Genomic DNA, 21,426 nt, shown 5'->3' with positions numbered 1-21,426 from the left:
AGAATACAGTATAAAAGTAGTTTTCTAAAGTTACTTTTGTAATTGTTAAGCAGGTACTTGTAAGTGTCGGTTCAGTATTTTAATTTTTTTTTTATTATTAAGAAACTATATATATAAGTTATTTAAGTTTGTTAGAACTCAAAAACAAGCCAAAACAAAAACAAATGAAAAATGCTGCATCAACTGAAAAGATCCCAGGGTACAAGTTACTATGTGGGATTATAAATGTATCCTCTTCAGTTGATACAGCATTTTTTAATCATAACAAACTAATATAATTAGTCAGAGGTTAGGATTTGCTGTTTTTAACACAGTTCCTTCCTTGTGATTTTTACATATTTTACTGTTTAATTAAAATGTATTTATTTACATAATAAGTTATCTACTATTGTTTACATATAATTTGAGGTGTGTTTTGATATCATAAAATATAAAATCCAAACCTTGGATGCAACTTTATTAAAGTTTATCATTTGAATAATTTGGTTTGTTACTTTGAATATCTTCAAGAATATTTGTAGCGAATTTTGAATGTTCAGCAGTGTAAAGGTTTAATTTTCACATATGCTATATCTGGTATTTGTACATTGTTTCAAGTGAGCTTATTAACAGCAATTCTAGCAGGAGGTTAGTCTAATAAATGTGGTTTAAATGGAAAACTTGTAAAATAAATATTAGAATCATTTAGACATGAACTACTTTATGTACCTTATGATAAATGCAAGTTTATTATTAATTTTAAGTTTTTTTCTTTAGCCGATTATGTGTTTTATGAACATTAATAAACAATTATAGGTTAAATATTTTTTTTCAAGTAAATGTGTCTCAGATGTAGTTAGATGTTTTGTTGTCCTATTTCTAACTCACTTTCAATCTCCCACTTCAAATTTGACACTGAAAAAGTTAACTTTATTTTGATATTGTGGCATAAGTAACTGTGAAAATGTACCTTGTCACTAATACTTTAAAAATAAGCTAGAAAATTGTTCAGTCTAGGAGAAACGTTTTTTGATATATTTGATCATGTATTTTTCTATGTATGGCTTATATGTTTCAATTCTCTGCTCTCAACACATTAATAATACATTCTCTGGACCCTGTTATCATGCGTATGTAACCTAATCATTTCAAGATTTCAGAAAGTCTACAGTATCTGCACTGTAAGTCGTGTACAAGAGTGAATGTCTGCTTGTTACCATTATTAGCACAGTAAATATATATTATCTTAAATTCTGTGAAAGAAATTATTAATACGTAATATTTTGGAATAAAAAATAGTGATAATTCTGCTTCCAGAATTATCTGTAAATAACTTGAAAGTTCTAGGAAAGTAAAGTATCATAAATATGTTGTTGTGTTTTCCTATTGAAATATTGTTGCCATTTGATTTAATCTTGTAATTTGTTTTTCAGACGAAGTATATTAATATTTCATTTGTGAAGCTAGTAGTTCTGCCAGAAGTGCTAGCTGTGTAGTCACATTTTTTTTAAACTTCATTAAGGCACCCCTTGAAAACTTGAGTTAATTATTGTAATTTCAGGATGCTTAGTGGGTTATTATGTTATGAGCTAATTGTAAAACGAGCATTACTTTGGTAAGCTAGGAAATACAGTAATTTTATTTGTTCTAATCCTATCCAGACTGCAGAGCACCTATCAGGTGATGAGTGCACACCTGGATATCAAGTTTCAAAACCTAGGTAAAGATAGTACAGCAAGTCTTTTCAACCCGAAAAATGTTATAGAATTTATAACATATATTTAGTGCAATTCTCAAAAAAATATTATAACAATGTTTCAACTTTTTATCTGTACAACTTTGTGGGATCTTGCCTGTAAACCATTCGCTTATCACTTTATTTTACAATTTTTCTGCCCGTAACATAACATGGGTTAATATTTACTAATAAACTATTATCTCATGAAAATATAACTACCCATTTCTCGTTTCTGTTTTGATAGTTTTATTACTATGGTGTTGTTTTTTTTTTTGTTTTTTTTTTGTTGTTTTTTTTACCCATCCTATTATGGTGTTACCCTCTGTGGTCTGAACAATTACTTGTTATGCATTGCTTTGAAAATATCTACAGGCAACATTTAAATGCAAGTTGACAGAATATATTATAAAGTATTTATTTCAATGTAAATTAAATAAAATGGTTTAAGCAGTAATTTGTGGTTTGGTGGGAAAGTGACTAGATGATCTCCTATAGAGATAAATCAAGTCTAATTGAAAAGACTTAGAAGCAAACCAAAGGTGTGGACATTTTGTTACAGTTTTTTTCAGATGGTTTATAACTGAAAATGTTTTTATGTGAAAATATATCTTCAAAAGCTATAGAAATTTTCTTCCATCACGAACACCAGATAAGCTTAGTTAATGTAGTAGGCAAGGTCAAAATGTTCTGATGACCCAAATTATTATTTGTCAATATTGTTAATTTTGTGATATTCAAACTATATACACATAAATAAAATAACTTATTTTCTTGAAAATAAATATGTATTCTATAGGTATAATGTGATTCAATTTTGAAAGATCAGGTCCTAACTCATGAATCTGTACAAGTATGTGTGATGATTTATAACTGGAAGTGGTGACAACTGCAATCAGCAAAATAGAATCAATCAAATTGATCCTGACCGACTCGTAACATTCTGACTATAAGTAAAAGAAAAATTAAAATTCTAAAACAAATGAATGTATTTGTCCTGTTTGTTTTCTTTAAACAGCTTCACATTTTTAGAAGTTTCAAAAATATGGAAAAAAAAGTGGAAAAAATGAGTGTTTTAAACAAAACTGTTTATTAAGTTTGATCCATGTGGTTTGGTTTTAAGTATTTCCACTGTGATAAGGAAAAAAAAAATTAAAGGATATCAGTGATACCCCTACAGTCTGGAAAAGATTAAGTAGAAACTACAGACTGGCATAATTCCTGTAATCTGCTTTATTTGTAAAATCGTTTTTCAATAAAATGATACATTTTGTTTAAAACATTATTATGATTATGAGATAAATTGTCTTATTATAAATCTCATCAGTAATAAATGATATATTTCTTACCTGTCATATCTTATAAAAAGTGAAGGTCATCCCACATTATTGTGGACACTATACAGCTAAACTTTGAAATTTAGATTCATGCTGATTGAATCCTTTAAACAAAAGCTGTTATGTACAACACAATAATCTTGTGGTTTCTTAGATATTCATATGCCTAGCTCTATACGTACTGGGTTATTTTATTTTACTTCATGCATTATGTTAGTGAGAAAGTAGAATGAGTCATCTGTGAAGTCATGGTTAAAGATAACATTAGTTATGTTTTATCTTTCTTAGTGTAGCTGCTTTCTCTTTCAGTTGCTAAGGTATCACTGATTGTATTTTCAGAGTTTTACTTAGCTGTTCAGTATTCTTAGTAACAGTTTTACTTGCGAGGTAGACCCCCAGTGTGAAAGTTAAGGTTTTACTTGCTGGTATATATAGCAGTGTGAAAGTTAAGGTTTTACTTGCTTGTGTAAATGCCATTGTCATGGTTAATATGTTACCTATTATTGTATAATAGAATGTCAAAAGTTTTTACATGTTAGTTTAGCTTGTCAGTGTTGCTAATTTCTTATCTGTTGAGAGTAACCAGTCTTTTAAGATTTTACTTCGTTCAGTTCGTCTTTTGTTACATTGTTGTGGTGAAACTGCTGTCACTGTTGCAAAACATATGTCATTTGCCAACATTACTTCAGCAATTGTATGAAGTGTTAGCTAAATTAAACACTTTTATAAATATTATTTGAAAATAAATGCATAGAAAGTAAGGATTTGTTAATGCTATCCAGCTTTCTCTATCATGTTATTGTTTAATTTCTTTGTTTCTTTTAAGAATCTCTGTGCTTTAAATTTCATGGTTTCCATGGTCATTCTGAACTTACAGTTTATTAAATTACAAGCTTATAACCATAGTCTGCATTTAACTTTCCTAAAGTTCAAGACAGATTTATTTACATACACAAAAGTACTAATACTTGTGTTGTAGCAGTGTCTTTACTGGAAATAATTGTCTCTGCTGTCAAAATTTAAATACCTTAGTGATTAAAATTCAACTGAAAAGAAATATACTGAAATTGTGTTCTTGTGTTGTGGAAAATAGTTGACAATAAAATGTTTGCAGAATGTTTTTTCACCCCCTCATTCACAGTTGACTGAAGCCAATGATTTGAAACTATGGATTAAACCATTAATACATAGTAATGAAGAAGTCAAACTCCTGAACATTAAGCACATGGAAACATTAGTTATTAGTTTAAAAGATTTAAAATCCTGATCAGTGTCTTAATGCAAGCACAGCTAATACTTTGTTTATCTTAGATACCTACTATCATTTTGTTGGGTTGTTTGAATAAATGGTATAAAATGGAGATCTTGTTTAGTTTACATGTGATGGAAAAGCAACTGAGTTTTAAAATTGAGTTTGGTTTTAAAAGATAGGAAACTTAAATATTGAAAGCCTCATGAAAGTAAATACATCTCTGTTCAACAATTATTTATCAGTTCTTGTTTTGTGTATTTAAAAAAAAGAAAAAAGATGATGTAATTATTACATGAATGAATTGTAGTAACACCAGCATTTAGCACATTTACCATTGGCTGTTACTGTATATACATATACTTGCATGGCTTTGATGAGTTGAGTTGAAAATTAGTTATTTTGCATTTTTATTTTCAAAATTGGTTAAAGTGAAGGCATGGGTTTTTTTTTTTTCCTGTGATGTTGATTTCAAAAAATCTTCAAAGTGACCTAAATGATATTATAAGCAAGATGTTAGTATGCTTTTGGAAGAAAATGAACTTTCCAATTTGATTAATAATATTATATTAAAAGATTGTTGGGTTGTTTATTAATTATGATGAAGTTGTACTTTAGAATGAATATTTGAACTTTTATTGATAAAACATTTTATGTTATTGCAGTTAATTTATGAGAACATTTTTGTGGCTACCAAAAGTTGTGTTAAAAACCTGATAGTATGGATGTATACTTGTTTCAACATTGATATAAAAAATGCAGTTATTTTATTTCTTTAATAAATCATTTCAATCTTGGGTATGAAATCAATTTCTTAAAGCAATTTGGCTAAGCTTTCTTAACCATCTTGCACCATTATGGTGTATTTCTCTGTAGACCAGAAAAGTGCTTCAGGAAAACCTATGGCATCTCCAAGTCCTTATTGTGACTTCTGTCTAGGGGATAATGTAGAGAACAAAAAAACAAGGCAAGCAGAAGAGCTTGTATCTTGTGCAGACTGTGGACGATCCGGTATGGTTCGAGTTCTGATTGTGATTATAAGTAGAAGAACCTTATCTGGTATCTTAAGATAATGTATAGAATTAGATATGTAATAGGAAAATATTCTGAATAATTTTGCAATAAGCTTATAAAATAAGACTTGTCAGCTCATTTTATAGAAGAAAATATTAGTTTAAAAATTAACCCTTAAACAGTGACCATCATCAACTGATGTTGTTACCTACAGCATTCCTGCTGTTTAAGGGTTAATATAATTCAGATCCATTGATTAATATTATACAACTAGGTTTCCTTTTCAAGAAAGTCCTAAGTTACTTCACGAGAAAAAGTTTTACTTAAGAATATTTTGAAAGGAAATTAATAATTTCTGGTGCTAATGTGCTCATTAATGTCTTACCTCTTTGTTTTAAAACCAGTCTTTCTTTTTTTTTTATCCTCAAAGCATGTAGAATGACTTGGGAGTCTTGTAGTTAATGACACAGACCAACAAACTTAAACTTCCTAAACATTATTTTTGTTTTAATAATAAATTTTCCAAAATTCAGCTACAAACAAATTTCAGAAATAGTATTTATTTTTTGATATCACGTAAGGATTTTTAACGATTTGGGAAAAACAAGCTTATTTAGATCAAGTTATTACTTTATTTACCACAATGAAAATTTCTTATTATTATGTTTATATTCTAGTGTGATTGATAAGACACGCATCACGATTGGTCTACAGAAATTTATAACCACTTATTGTCAACATTTTAAGCATAAGAAAATGTGACCTGATTCCAATTAATATGATTCACTTTGTAAAACTACATATGATGTTTTGTGAACAATGTGTACCTTATGGAGAAAAAAATGTATATTTTCAGATTCAGCATAAAGGAATTAGTATTGAGCATGTAAAAATTTCAAGACAGTGAAACCATTGCAGGCCTGTGTTATTATATTGATATTAATTAGTATATTGAAATTTTGTGGTAAACTTGAATCATAAATTACAATTCTATTTTATGTAACATTAGATTATGATGAATTTAGACAGTAGTTACTGGACTACCTTGTGATATATACATTTGGAAAATCCATTCTTCAATATATGTGTGTGTGTTTTATTTGAAGATGACATAAGTATTTTTAATATAGTACTTTTATATTTGTAACAAATTTCATATTTCATTAGAATGTGCCATTTTTATTTGTTTCTATATTTATTGGTCTTCATTGCACTGTTTATCTGTTTTGTACAAGTAATTGCATATTTATTTATTCATTTACAGCTGAAATCAAAATTTGATTCTCTACATGTCTAACTATATATACAGGGATTGAAATTTTCTATTTAAAGTCAGACATGTCCATTAAAAAATCAAGTTTGACCGGCACTTTCCCTTCTATCACCGACATCATGACCGGTTGTCATAATCCTAACGTATCGGACACAAATACATCATCCCATCAAAAATAAGCGAGGCAAAAGCTGTGTATGCACAGCCCAAAGATTTTGCTTGAAAGTATATTCTATAATGAGTGTAAAATAACTTGCAAAATTTAAGATTTAATTTGAGACAAAAAAAGCAAATTTTAAATGATCGTGAATACTCGCAAAATACGCTTTTTAGGTTGCATTATCAGTGCCGTCCTAGATAGTCACATGACAAACATTCTCGACAATCTGATTATGGTGTCTGATAGTAAAAAAACGGGAAAGTCTAATGATCTATTTCAGTTTGGTTTCACGAGCAAGACTAATGAATCAGAAGACAGTACTACGGAACCCCAAGTGAAAAAAACCCAAGCTTGTTGACCCAAGCCCAATGGTTAAAGCAAAAACTGTTGCTGCTAGTACTGGTGCTAAGCCTACTCGTTGTTTCCAGGATGAATGGAATATAAGCCGATCATGGCTGGAGTATAATAACACTATCGGACTGATGTTTTGCTCAATTTGTCAGGAATATGACCAAAGTAGCGGAAGGCAGAAGAACACCCTCATAACAGGATCTTCCAACCTGAGAGCAAGTACTGTTAAGGACCATGAAAACAGTCACACCCACAGTCTAAGTTGTCAAGCTAAGACAGCAAAAGAAGCACCTGATTTAACTCCCGTGATGAAAGAATTGAGCAAACTTAACCAGACTGAGAAAGATCGTTTGCTTGTGCTGTTCAGGACTGCCCTTTATATGACTTTGAATACCAAACCAATCAGCAATTTTCAAGAGCTTCTGTTGCTGCAGGAGCACAACTTTGGTATGAACTTAACAGAACATTATGCCAATGACAAACAAGCAGTTATCTTTACAAAGTATATTGCAGAAACAATTAGAATTAATGTAAGATCTCGTCTGCACACCTCATTATTCTTTGGCATTATGACTGACAGCTCAACAGACACTGCCAACATTGAGCAGGAGATAGTTTGTGTAAGATACTTGGACAGTGACTGTTACTCAGTAATCCACTTCCTGTGTCTGCAGTCAGTTGAGAAGGCTGATTCTGAACACTTGCTACAGGCACTTAGTTCAGGTAAAGGTTTCTTAATTACCTGGGATGAGAATTTTCTGGATTTATCCTGAATTCCTAATTAAGAAAAATTAAAATGGACAATATTTCATGTACATTTGTGTTTTAAATCAGGTTTACTTAGTCATTTCATTGTTAATATACATCAGTGAAAACTCAAGCATTTTTCAATTGATTTAAACCAAGAAGAACCACATATTTACCAATGACAAAATTGGAGCTTAACCTAGCATAACTAGCATAATAGATAACGGAGCAATTGAATTTTCCAAAGTACAAATTTACATTTTTTACAGAAAGTAACTAATATTGGGTACTAATTTTTTGCAGCATTGTCCATATATGGCAAGTTTCCTGACTGGCTTGAATCAATTGTATGCCTGACAGCTGATGGGGCAGCTGTCAATTTTGGCACAAATAAAGGACTTGTCAACAGATTGAAGGTGCAAAAACCTTATTTGATAGGGATCCACTGTGTTAGTCACAGATTGGAACTTGCAATTAAGAAGACCATCAAGAACATCCCTTACCTTGATAGTATCCAAACCTTTTTAGAAAACCTATGGAAATTTTATAACAATTCGCCACAGAACTGGGCTGGCCTCAAGAAGCTGGTAAAGCCAACAAAAGGGACAGGAACATGGTGGGTGGCCTACAAAGAGCATGCTCTGGAGTCAGTTTCTCATAACTGGCCAGCTTTAGCAGAGCACTTGTATCAAGTAAAGCTGCATGACAAAGGGGAACATGGACAGAAAGCTGCAGGATTATACAGTACTTTGACAAGCCTTAAATTCATCCTGTACATGGATATACTCTTGGCAGTTCTGCCTGTTTTGACATCTCTTAGTCTCAAAATGCAAGACAATTCTGCTACTGTGAACATTGTTTCTGACAAACTCTGTTTGTAAAGAGAAGCTTGGCAATCTGAATCATGTTGAGAGATCCCAGAAAATTGTTAAAGAGCTCACAACATGTGAACAAACTGGCAAGTGGTTACATAGAGGAAAGGTGATTGTTATAAGTGGTCAAACAAGGGCCAGAGGCTGAAAAATTCCACAAAAGAGACAGTTGCTCAATCCGTGGCTGAAGAAACTGCCATCTTCATTGGTAAAATTGTCACATATCTGAATGAGAGATTTGAAGAATTTGATAAGGATTTTATTGGTGCCTTTCAAATTTTTGAATCAAGCAACTGGCCTAAAAGCAAGGAAGCATTGTCATCTTATGGCAATAATGAACTCCAGACACTATTGGACCACTTTGGCACTGTGCTAGAAGCTAAGGGTTTCAACATTGCAGCTGATATTTGCCAAGCTGATTTACATGAGCCACTGCTCAAAGCCACAAGACTTGCCAAATCAGATGAGTCCCTGGCTAGTAGTGCAAGTGGATTGTGGACCCACATGTTAAGTCAAATTACTGTTGAAGATGGTAAACCTTTCCCTAGATCAACAGTGTTGGCCATGGTATGCCTTATGCAGGTGATTTCCATGTCATTTGCTGAACCAGAATGTGGATTTTCCCAGATGGCAGTTATTAAGGATGACTGGCAGTCCAAAGTAATAAATGATCCTCATAATGACTTGATGACAATAAAATTAGCTAAGAATAAGACCTGTGATCTTGCAAGCACAGAATTACTGTGCAAGTCTGTAGAATCCTGGTGGAAGGACAGTAAAAAACCAGACAATTTGTGAGTCCACATGGAACTCACACACGTTGAGACAATAAAGATACTGAGTCTACATCAGCTGATGTCTTAGTGCTGGATGACTAAATCTACCAGTTTGACTAATGTGTCAATTTTAATGGATACCAGGCTTGTTGCCACTTGCTTTGAAATAATGTTTCAGTGCCATAAATAAAATGATTCTGTTTTATATAATAATTGTCTCTACTTGATTTCTTGTTTTTGGTAATGTCCGGTGACAATTTTGAGGTGTCCTGCTAAAATTTCAAATGTCTGGCAAGTTTCACTGTCCAGCAGGACATGTGTCCTGCTGAAAATTTAGAATATTTCTACCCCTGATATATGTGTGTGTGTGTACAAATTTGAATGAATTGAATACAGTTTAATGTAATATTTGGACCATGTGTGATGGAGATATGTTTCCAGTCTTTTCTTGAAATTGACAACTTTTTTCAGATTCTGGGCCATAAATGAATGGAAGAAAAGTAGAAGCTTGTAGAACTGTATGATGAATATGTGTACAATATGATAAGTTAATGTGAGCTCCTGATTGCAGTTACAGAAGTAATTTTACTGACATAGAAAAATTCAAAAATCCACAGAGAATATTTTACATTTTCTAGAGATTTTGTTTGACCACCCTTGTTCATATTTAAACTATTATAAAACACATCAGGAATACTGGATTACATCTTAACTTATGGATAAATCTTTGTTGTATTTATGTTTATTTTTGTTCATATCTATTTAAATCTTAAGACTGTTAGTAATATACCCCTAACTACTATTTATTGTAATGATGCAAATGATCTGTGTGTGTGTGTTGCAGATGAACATGCAAGTAATACATCAAATCTGTGTTCACAGTCCATCTTTCTTACCAGTTTTCAAACAATGGAAAGTTATGAACAACATTTTCATGTGTTACACCAGTTTCTAAACATGTTTTTTTTTTGTTCTGTTTCTTGACTCACATTTTGTTTTATTGAAATTCTATGTGTGAAGAATGGGTTGTGTGGAATACATTAGTGGAGGAAAGAATGTTTAGTTCATACATATTTCTATATCTTTAAAATGTCTTTTTAAGTTGCCCCCCAGTGGCTCAGCAGTATGTCTGTGGACTTACAATGCTAAAATCTGAGTTTTGATACCCATGGTGGGCAGAGCACAGATAGCCCATTGTGTAGCTTTGTGCTTAATTCAGAACAACTTACATCTTTTTAAGTTAGATTATTAAAATAGATTTATTGAAAAGTGTTGTCCCCTTACTGAACAATAAAACAACCTTGCAAAGCACAAGTTTTAACAGATGTTGTGTGGGGTAAGGTATAGTTTTCTGAAACTGTTTTTTTGGGGTAGTATTTATAATCAGGAAAGTGTGGAATAACAGTATAGCTTTCAGTGTGTAATTTTTTTTATTAAATAAGGAAGTACAATTTAGTTTAATGTATATTAAATAAACTGTTTTTGTGATTTAATTGGTGAAGTAAGATACTCAACTGAAAATATACAGATTTATTTTCTTTATTCTCTTAATTTATTTCACATGCCAATTAAACATCTCTCATGTGTTATTGAATTTTATATTTTTCATGAATAGCACATCCAACTTGCCTTCAGTTTACTCCAAACATGACAATCTCAGTAAAAAAATACAGATGGCAATGTATTGAATGTAAATCTTGTGGCCTGTGTGGAACTTCAGATAATGATGTAAGTGACAGAGACTTCAAAAAAGAAGTAATTTTGTAACTTCACAGACTGTTCCCAGTTTTTGGTTGTCTGATAGATAGAAATTACAAAAATCATAGTGTAAAAACTGTAACAAAAGGCATGCTGGAAATATTAAAGGGAAATCTGTTCAGTTTCTGCTTGCATTAAACCTATATTGATTCATGCACTTATGTCACATTTCAGATTAAAGATTGCATCACATCCACTGAATTTAAGGAAGTACTGTGTTAATATCTTAAAAAGTACTTGTAACTTAAGAAACTTGCAAGTCAAAATTATAAGATATGTGAGCAATAGTTTTGTTTTAATGTACTCTATTGAAAGAGCTTTTTCTTTTGATGGAATATAGTAGCTCATAATGGAAGTAAAAGAAACAGTGTAATGTTGGGAAAACAGTTTTGTTTATGTAATGTCCTGGTTTTCATGCTTGGAAGTTCTTAACAAAGTTTTCTTTTTGTCTTGTTTAATTCTTCTTTCAGGACCAGTTGCTATTTTGTGATGACTGTGACCGAGGTTACCACATGTACTGCTTGAATCCTCCACTGTCAGAACCACCAGAAGGTAAAGTTAGATTTACTTTATTACTGTAGAAAGTTTTCTCACTTGAGTTATTCAACAATCTGAAATACTAATCAGTCATGTCGAGAAAACCCACTTGTAGAGAAATATATATGCAAAAACGGCTCGTTTGGGTTGAGAAAATATTTTACATAGAAGAGCGAACAACGTTTCGACCTTCTATGGTCATCGTCAGGTTCACAAAGAAAGAGGTAACTGACCGGAAGCTGACCACATGTTTGAAAGGGGTTGTGTAACTGAGTGTTGGAATGTAGGGGGCGGTGTTATATGTTTGAATATATAATTTATTTATTTTATTATATTAATATAGGTATAAAGGCATTCCTTTATATTGGTTTATTTTGGGTTTAAGTTGTTGTATAAGTAAGGCTTCTTTAATTTTGCATTTGTTTATGTTTGTTTCTTTATTTAGTATTTGAGTGTTTTCTATGGTTATGTTGTGTTTATTTGACTTGCAGTGTTCGAAAACGTGTGAAGGTGACTTTTTATGTTCTTTGAATCTGGTTTCCATTTTTCTACTTGTTTCTCCAATATAGAAGTCGTGACAGTTATCACATTGTATTTTATAAATAATGTTGGTGTGGTGTTTGTCAGTGTAGTTTTTTACACAGTATAGACCTCAGTTTTGTGCCTGGTTTTTGAATAAATTTGGTATTAACTGGAATGTCATATTTTGTAACTAGTTTTTGCCAAATGTTGGTTATTTGTCTGCTGATGTCAGGAATATATGGTGTGCAGCAGTATATGGTTTCGTGATTTTTGATTTGTGAGATATATTTACTTTTGTTGGTTGATTTTGCTTTCTGTCTAGGTGTGTGCGTATAATGTTTTCTACAGTTTGTGGAGGAAACTTATTGATGTTGATGAAGTATTGTTTTATTTTGTCTAATTCATCGTTAATTTTATCTGGTGAGCATAGTTTTATGGCTGTGTTTATTTGGTTTCTTAGTATGTTGAGTTTTTGTTTTGTTTCATGTGCTGAGTCCCAAGGAATGTATAGTCTAGTATGGGTGATTTTTCGGTGAATTTCTGTTTTGAATTGTGTGTCGGTTCTTGTAATTTTGAGGTTAAGAAATGATATTTGATTGCTTTCTTCCTATTCACATGTGAAGTTAATGTTGGGTTGTATAGAGTTAATGTGATTGAAAAAATTAAGTATGTGTTCTGTAGGTTTGAATCCTGCAACCATGTCATCTACATATCTGTACCAGTATAGTGGTGGATGTAATGCTGTGTTAATTGCTTGTGTTTCAACTTGTGTCATAAAAATATTGGCTAGAACTGGTGATACTGGGTTGCCCATGCTTAGGCCATTTGTTTGTATATAGTTGTGGTTGTTGAACATGAAGTTTGTCTTTATCGTGGTGAATTCTATGAGGGTTGCTAATTGGTTGCTGGGAATGTTTATAGTTGGGTTAGGGGCTCGGATATAGAGTTCTAAGGCTATCTTGCAGGCTTCAGTGGTTGGAACTTCTGTAAAGAGGGATATAACATTGAAACTGGCCATTCAGCCTTTATGATTAAGTTGATTTAGATTAGACTTGAAATTAAAAGAGTCTTTGATGAATGAGCTGGCTGATGTTACATATTTGGAGAATGCCCACGCTATGTATTTACCAAGATTGTAATTAAACGATTCATATGTGGACATTATTGGTGAACATTATTTGTGAACCTGACGATGACCAAGGAAGGTCGAAACGTTGTTTGCTCTTCTATGTAAAATATTTTCTCAACCCAAACGAGCCGTTTTTGCATATATAAATCTTAAATACTGAAAGCCTTTGCTAGTGGAGTTTGAACTTGTGCTGTGAACAGAATGTGTCTCAGAATTTCTGAATACCCTTTGTGCATTACAGTCTTTTATCCATAATTCCCCATCTCTTCCACCTTTTGCATGTCTTATTGCACAAGCTCTGCTTTCATGCCATAATTTGAATTTTTTTTTATTGACAATATGCTGTTAACTTTGATATGACTTTTTTTGCTGATTGAAATATATCCACCAATGTCAGCATTTCTCTAAGAATATAGAATACAGCATAAACCTATAGCTGCATTCTCAACCATAATTGTTCTGCATATTTATGCTATTATATACTGATGTTCCTGTCAGGTATCACAATGGTGTGAGTGTTTAATTTCCATAACACTTGACATTTTGTTGTATTTTGGTGAAGATTGATATTTTACCAAGGCCTGCTTGCCTACAGAGTATGCAGAGCTGAATTATTCTTCTGCTTCCTCACCCTAATCCTAACACACTTCTACTTGTCTCAGTTCTTTTTCTCTTTCAGGTATGTTTTATTCTCAACATTACAACTGAGGGTTCTTATGTCATGTAAAGTGATTTGTGTACTTTTATTCCTCCCACTACTTTCTGATAAAGTTTGTAGAAATTGTTTTTTTTTCAAATCTATCCATGTACTAAATACATTAGCTTGAACTTCTGCACATGTTGTGGCAGTGCAATATGCCACTGTCATCAGGAATAACAGATATAAGTAAGACACTGAGTTGTATGCCTATAAAACAATAAATTTACATAAACTACATCCCACTAATCACATCAACCATCCTAGGAAAGGTAACTGTTGTTAGGGAGTCTTCCATGTGTTTCATACTTTCATCCATAGTAATTTTATGACTGGCATTCTCTGACTTTTCTTGTTTTGAGACACTTTTTCTGAACCATTAGTGTCTAATCTTGTTTAGCATGTAAATGTCAGAAGCTCCTCTCCTTGTTATGCCATCACTGTGTTTAAGTACTTGCATTCAATTCAGCTCTGATGATATGCAGCAACAAATAGAGTGGAAGTCAATCCTGCAGTCTTTTCTTGCTGCTATTTTTCGACTTCTTTGGCTTTATTCCCATCATGTCTTCTGTTTCATTGGTTGTGCCAACTATCTGATTAACTAATTCTTGATGTATTTATGGTGATAGTAAATCATCTTCAGATGCTTTACTGCTTTACAATTCCAGGTTCAACTTCTCTACAATAGATTGTTTCAATCTCATTTGAGGAGAAATTTTTCTTTGTGTTGCCCTGTTCCTCACCTTCCTGTTTTATCAAGTACTAAACATGATCAGTTGGTCCTATTGTTCACTTCTTCTTATTGTTTCATGGTGGACTACTTCAAGTTTTTTTTATTCTTTTATTGCATCTCTACAAGTACCTAGACATTACCTTTAGTGGAATTTTGGTTTCCTAGCTTCTTCCTTTGAACACTTAGCAACTTGTTCATTGTACCATCTTTCTCTGAAAACATGTTTTATTTTGTTTCTCACTTTTTGGTGGAGATGATCACACATTCTTGCCTTTGTTATTTTTCTTTTTTTTTTCTGTATTTATATTCTGATGGAGTATTCCTACCAGAGATTTGGGCTACAAGAAGTGGCCACAGCTGTTTCTCCTATTGTAGTACCTTCTCTGATTCACTTCCTGGAGAACGTTTTCTATGTCTGATTAGGACTGTTTTTTCTTATGAGGACAGAACCAGCACTTTTTATCTTTTCTTTACAACAATTCTTGTTCCAGAGATTTTCTCCGTAGTATAATAACAAGTTGGCTTGTTCAGCTGATCAGTTTATTTACCATGATGTTTACAACCACCTTAAGCATAGATTTCAGATTACTTCTCATCACAGTCATCATTTTATTATATCTTTGGCCATCTGGCCTCTATACCCTTTAGGAGAGATTTCACAGATCGACAATGAGATGAATCAACATATATTTTTTGGTTTTTACCTTTATCATGCTGCTGTATCTTCAGTTTCAAGATCACTATTGCCACCTGTGGTTATACATTATTTTCCTTAGCATACAAGGTTTGTATATTCTGTGCTACACCTGTTAACCGTATCCAGGATATCCGAGATTGTGAATAATTTTCATTTCACAACAAAAGTTACAAAACAAGACAGATAAAATAGTTAAATACAGTGTATTGTTCATCTCCCCACCTCAGAAATTTCAGAGCTTATGTGTTTTATATTTGATTATGTATAAAAAATGTTTAAACAACCATTTTTTTATTTTTATTGGCAACAAACTCAACCATTGTGTTTATTCTCAGCTTAGAAAATATGGCTCATAATGGGTAGAATACTCTGTCTTGGCAGCCTTGGGCAGTAATGAATTTTGAAGTATATATACCTCCATGTGTAAACTACCAGCTACCACAAGGTCGTTATTTTAGTAATATCCCCTTGAGGAGTTTCCTGTGTGGGGTGAGGGTACTTCCCAGAGAAGGTAAATTTCAATTTACCTCCTCTGGGATCTGAACATCCACTCACGTGTTTGCCATGCATGGTGACCTACAAAGGGAAGGGGAGGAGTCTAGCCCTAACACACCAATTTGGTCTGAATTCCTATAGATGGGCAGCCTTGGTGTGGCTCCCCCATGGTCACTTGGCTGGTTCACTTGGGCTAGAGACAATCAAGTGCCAGTGTTGGATGTTCTCAACAAGTGTTGTGAATATTGTGCCTGATCTTGGTGTTTGGGTATAATGCTCATGAAAGCCTGGCATTGCTGTAATGTTCTTGTTTGGCATTGCAGTGATGATCCATAATGAGTGGGGACAATGAGCACTGAAATGTTCCTATTTTATTATGGATGCCACCATTCATGAAGAAAAAACTAAAAAAGAAGAACACATTGGAAAACGACCACGTCTGGACGACTTTGTTACAAAGTCACCATCAAAGTTGGATTCAACACCTTGATTTTTCATTCATTTGCAGGAACGAACTCGCTGACAGCTGAGCTAAGTGTGTCTGCTCTGGTGCTATCACTGCTTTGCATATTCCATATATGTACTACAACCCTGTATTCAAGGCTTGGCTCCACGACAGTTGGTAGTCAATTTGGAGTGAGCAACATGATAAGCTTTCACAGATAAAACCTTCTATTGGATTTTGGCCACCTTGTTTCCATAAGGATCAGAAGGAGGAAGTTAATCTAACTAGGCTATGCATTGATCACAGTTTTTAACTCACTGATGCACCAATATGTGGTCTGTGTGACACTCAAACCACAATAGCCCACATTTTACTGTTATGTCGTTGTTACAACCGTGAGTGATGGCACCATTTTAGAGATGTTTTTACTGTGGGATTACCCCTAATGTTGAACAGTGTCATTGGTAATGGTGACACTGTCTACCTTGTGAATGTTTTCAATTTTTTAAGGGTCATTGGCCTTTTTAATTCTATTTAAGTTTTTATCTGACATTGGGCCACTGTTTTTGTTTTAACTTAATTTTCCTTTTCACTTTATAGAACTTAGTTTGTTTGTTTGTTTTTTCCAGTTGTGTGGTGTAGATAGCCTAGTTACTTTGCCTCATAAATTGCCAGACAATGTCACTGATATTAGCATTAAAACCTAAAAGCATAAAATTACTGGTGGGAAAAACATCATGGACATTTCAGAATCTTCCTAATTCAGTCATCTTTAGCATAAACACCTCAAAAATAATTCACATTTCAAGCCTAAGTTTTTCCTAGTTTATTGCCTAATCTTTATTGATGAAAAGAGAGAGTGAGAGAAATGTTAATGTGTATGGCAACAGTCTATTACCATGGGTGTCACATTGCCAGCTTCTACATGATTTAATCATCCACCATTTACAGTGATCGATCTAAGCTTTAACTTTGTTTATCCATTAAAGTATAAAAACTTGTAATTGTTGTTCTTCGTCACCTGTTGTTTTTTGTTTCTCACAACTTAATTAGTAATTTCTTTATCATCTACCTGTATGTACTTGTATGAAGTAGTCAACTTGGCTTTCTGTGAGACTCCAACATTCCAGGATCACCATTTGTAGACGTATGCACAATGTTTTGTACTTTTCTTGTCATATAACTAAGGTTTATGCTGTATAGTGACTTCTCAGATGTGTCTGCTTACATGGGGATTTCAAATGACTATGAAAGCTATGAAACAAGTAGTGTGGCATTTCATGAAAAGACTAATAAAATTAGTGGATAAACTACAGTGAGGAAATGTGATGTATCCCAGTAAAAAAAGGTATTATGGAAGAACTCACAAACTGATGGAGATCCACGATCTGTTAGTTTTTCACTGATGTTTTAATATTTTATAGGCTAGAAACTATAGGCTATTTAATAGAAACTAGAAGTGCCATCAGGTAATTCAGCTAGAAGACAGACAATGTATGCATAGCTTTAAACAAACTAATTGAAATAAAGTCTGATATAGAAATCTGTACATTGCTGTCCTTGTTTTCCCTCTCTTGTCTTTTTTTTTGGGGAGAAAGGAAAAATATTTTCTGTGTTTATATTTATTTGAAATTGCAAAAACTGTACGAAGATAATTGGATAAATTTTAAAAAGACAGAAAAAGAGTAATTTTCTATTTTTTATTAACAGGTTCATGGAGTTGTCATCTTTGTATTGAAGAATATCATGGTGGAATGAAGATACAGTAAGATTCATTTCAAGACCTACTGTGGTTGGTTTCTGATCTTTATTACGTTAACACACGTCTTGGAGTCTCACATTAAAATTAATCATGGTCAGCGTCACTGAGTAAGCACATTTGTTATAGGATACTCCAGTTATTTTTATTTTGTGATACAGGTGTTACGTTTTGTTGGAAGAAAGTCGGAGAAAAGCTGTGAATAGAGTTTAAGTTGTCTGTAAGTGCATTTGAGGGCAACAAAAATGCATTCACACATAAAGAAAAAATTATATGATTGATTGGTGAAATATTTATTGTGTTGTTTTGTATGTTTTACCTTGAATAAATATATTTTAAATACAAAATAAGAAAATGGCCAGTTTTCAAAGATAAATGATGATGGCTATTTTAAGCCAATTCCAATTTATTAATTTCCAAATTTCGATTTTTATTTTTTTTAATGAAGAGAATTAACCTACATGTGTAGTAAATATAAAATGTGTCAGATTATTATTGGTGCTCACACAACAATAATAAATGTATCGCAAGCAAGGAGAAATAATAATTTTCGTCTTTATTTTCTTACCCAAATCTTGCTCTAGTAAGTTTTCTTCACCATTACACACATTATAAAATAGAGAATGTCTTATAAAAATGTGATTAATACTGAGATAAAAAATAGCATTTGAATAGTGAGAAATTACTTATAAAATGTGTGTATCTTTATCTATCTTGCAAAACTCTCAGAATATTTTTGTACAATTTATTTCATTGTGTTTTTTTAATTATTGACACTTTGGAAGAAATGAAATTTATTTTATTACAATGACTAAGGTTAAAAAAGAAGTTGTATTTTTATGTAATAAATGTGTTATTTAGTACTTACATCTTGTAATTTTCTAGCGTCCTGTATTTTTACTGGTAGGCACTAACAGTTTCACTGTGCATTTCCAATCCTGCATGTAGGCTGTGTATTTTACGCTTTTTGTATTCGTAAGAATTTCTTGGGAACTTCGTGATTTGGAGCTCCTGATGGAATCTTAGCGTTGACTCTATGTACGTGGTGAGTTGTGTAACTAATGTGTGTGTGCATGTCTCATTGTCTGTTTGCAACAGATGCATACACACTTGTTTAAAGAAGAATTTATGCAAGTTTACACTGAATAACGTTAAGAGTTTCTTCAGAAATAACATTTTGTGAAGTTGATAAAGATGAAGTGATTTGTTATTGCCTTTTCAGAACACATTCTCTTTCAAAAAAAACTTATATTCTTACCAGATTTTTATTTGAAGAATTTGAATAGTATTGGTTAGATTATATACAATGAAAATTGACACTAATATTCATATTTTTTAAAATCATGTGCATTCTTTTTCTTTTTGTACCTGCTGGCATTTATTGCTTTAAATCATGTGTGCAAAGATATTTTTGAAGCCACAGAGTGGATCATTAATAGTTTTTTTTCATTCCTTCTTTCCTTTCTGGTTGAATATGTGGTAATTATACACCTCTTGTTTCTATACTTTACTGTAATATTTTGCTTGGTATTTCACTGTTTGTAATTAATAAATTAATTAAACATTAGTTGGTTAGAAAATAATTCAAAACATGGCTATCAGAATAGGTGGGAAATGAGGCATCTCATTAACAAATTAAAGTGTATAACTGTGCATTTTTCTTGCCATCTGATTGTGATTTGTGTGTACTAACCGTCCTTTTAATAGATATATATATATATTGGGTAAGTATTGGTAGCTAAAGGTCTCAGAAAACAATACACATAGTTTAATGTCCTGCTAATATGTTTACGTATTTGTGTCTATGTATGTGTACATATATATAGATATATGCAAATAACTTTTTACCTCTTTGTTGATAAAGTGAATAAACCTATAACTTGGTACAGCACCAGTAAACTTCAATGGAATTTATTAAGCTTGTAAAACATCTATACAGCACCATTGGTAGAAGACTTATTGTTGATAAAGTGAAGGCTCTGTTATAAGCCTAGATGTTCCATTTTGTCAATTGATTTGAGTGTCACATTTTAGAATAAAATAACTTCTATCACTGATCTTTGTTTTTGCTGGAAAGGATCTAGGTACTTCTCGTGTACGTAATGGTCTCACAGTTGTCACTTGTGAAGGGTCAGTTTACTATAAGCGTTCTAATACAAAATAACAGCCATCTAATTATTGCAACTTTTAATGCAGTTATTTTGTCTTTTAGGCAAAGTTGCATTTTTGTCACATTATAGAATGTGTTGCCTCTTGTACTTGTATGAATGTATCTAGCTTTCTGTCAGGTATTAAGAATGATCTTTAAATCAAAAGGTAATCATATGAATATTTTAATCAAATATTTCCAATTTATAGAAAACAATGGAACTTCGGCCTTACATTTGTGCATGTTTAGATAAATGTTTTGTCAAGCTGTTGTATATTTACATTTATATGATTCTATATATATTGCTTGCAAATTATGGAATATTTCAGTATAGTAATAAAACATTTTACAAACTGAATTTTGACTTTAGGAGGCTCAAGCTTTATTTTAGGAGAGATAGTGTACTTTTAACATATTTTTTGGTGGATTTCTTAAGAGAATTGTCAAAATCAGTGGTTCTCAACCTTTTTTATGCCCCGCACCCCTAAAAAAATTTAATATGTTCTCGCACCCCTCACAGTAATTATTTATTTAAGAATAAAGGTGAAGGTGGCCAAAATAAATGTTAACTCGCACCCCCTGGAACGCTATTTTGCACACCTGGTTGGGAACCACTGACTCAAGATGCACAGCTGTCAGGCACAACATAGCCAACATGGTGACAGAATGTAACGAACGGTGAGGCCCCCCAAATCATTTTAATATAAAGTACCTATTATTTCTACAATATTTAAACGTGAATCACATATTGCTTAACATTTACATATTGAGCCCGAGTGGCTTAGCAATAAACCTTTAGCCTTGGTACACTGAAAATTGGGTTTCAATGCACATGGTATGCACAGCACACTAAACATTTATTTCATGTTGAGCCATAATACAGCTCAGCATTTAAATAGAAGGTTATTTTATGAATTATCATTTAAGTACAAACACTACCATATTGTATGTAAGTAATTTTGTATTAATGTAAATAAGATCATTTTATGAAATCGTAAATTATGTAATAGAG

General features: G+C 32.3%; 1 protein-coding gene across 2 annotated transcripts in view; it reads left to right on the top strand.

Annotated features, from left to right (window-relative positions):
- LOC143228369 (zinc finger protein DPF3-like) overlaps positions 1–20,772 on the top strand; it is a 43,210-nt gene extending 22,438 nt beyond the window's left edge. For both annotated transcript variants that reach the window (XM_076459643.1, XM_076459639.1), the window contains exons 7-10: positions 5,177–5,311; positions 11,109–11,221; positions 11,722–11,803; positions 18,217–20,772. In XM_076459643.1, the coding sequence (XP_076315758.1) occupies positions 5,177–5,311; positions 11,109–11,221; positions 11,722–11,803; positions 18,217–18,275 (389 nt within the window). In that variant the 3' untranslated portion in view covers positions 18,276–20,772. The remainder of the gene's footprint in view (positions 1–5,176; positions 5,312–11,108; positions 11,222–11,721; positions 11,804–18,216) is intronic.
- The last annotated feature ends 654 nt before the right edge of the window (positions 20,773–21,426 follow it).

This window comes from Tachypleus tridentatus, chromosome 1 (genome assembly GCF_004210375.1).
Source record: "Tachypleus tridentatus isolate NWPU-2018 chromosome 1, ASM421037v1, whole genome shotgun sequence".
Taxonomy (NCBI): domain Eukaryota; kingdom Metazoa; phylum Arthropoda; class Merostomata; order Xiphosura; family Limulidae; genus Tachypleus; species Tachypleus tridentatus.
The sequence above is the reverse complement of the archived record's forward strand: the minus strand, read 5'-3'. Positions and strand labels throughout refer to the sequence as shown.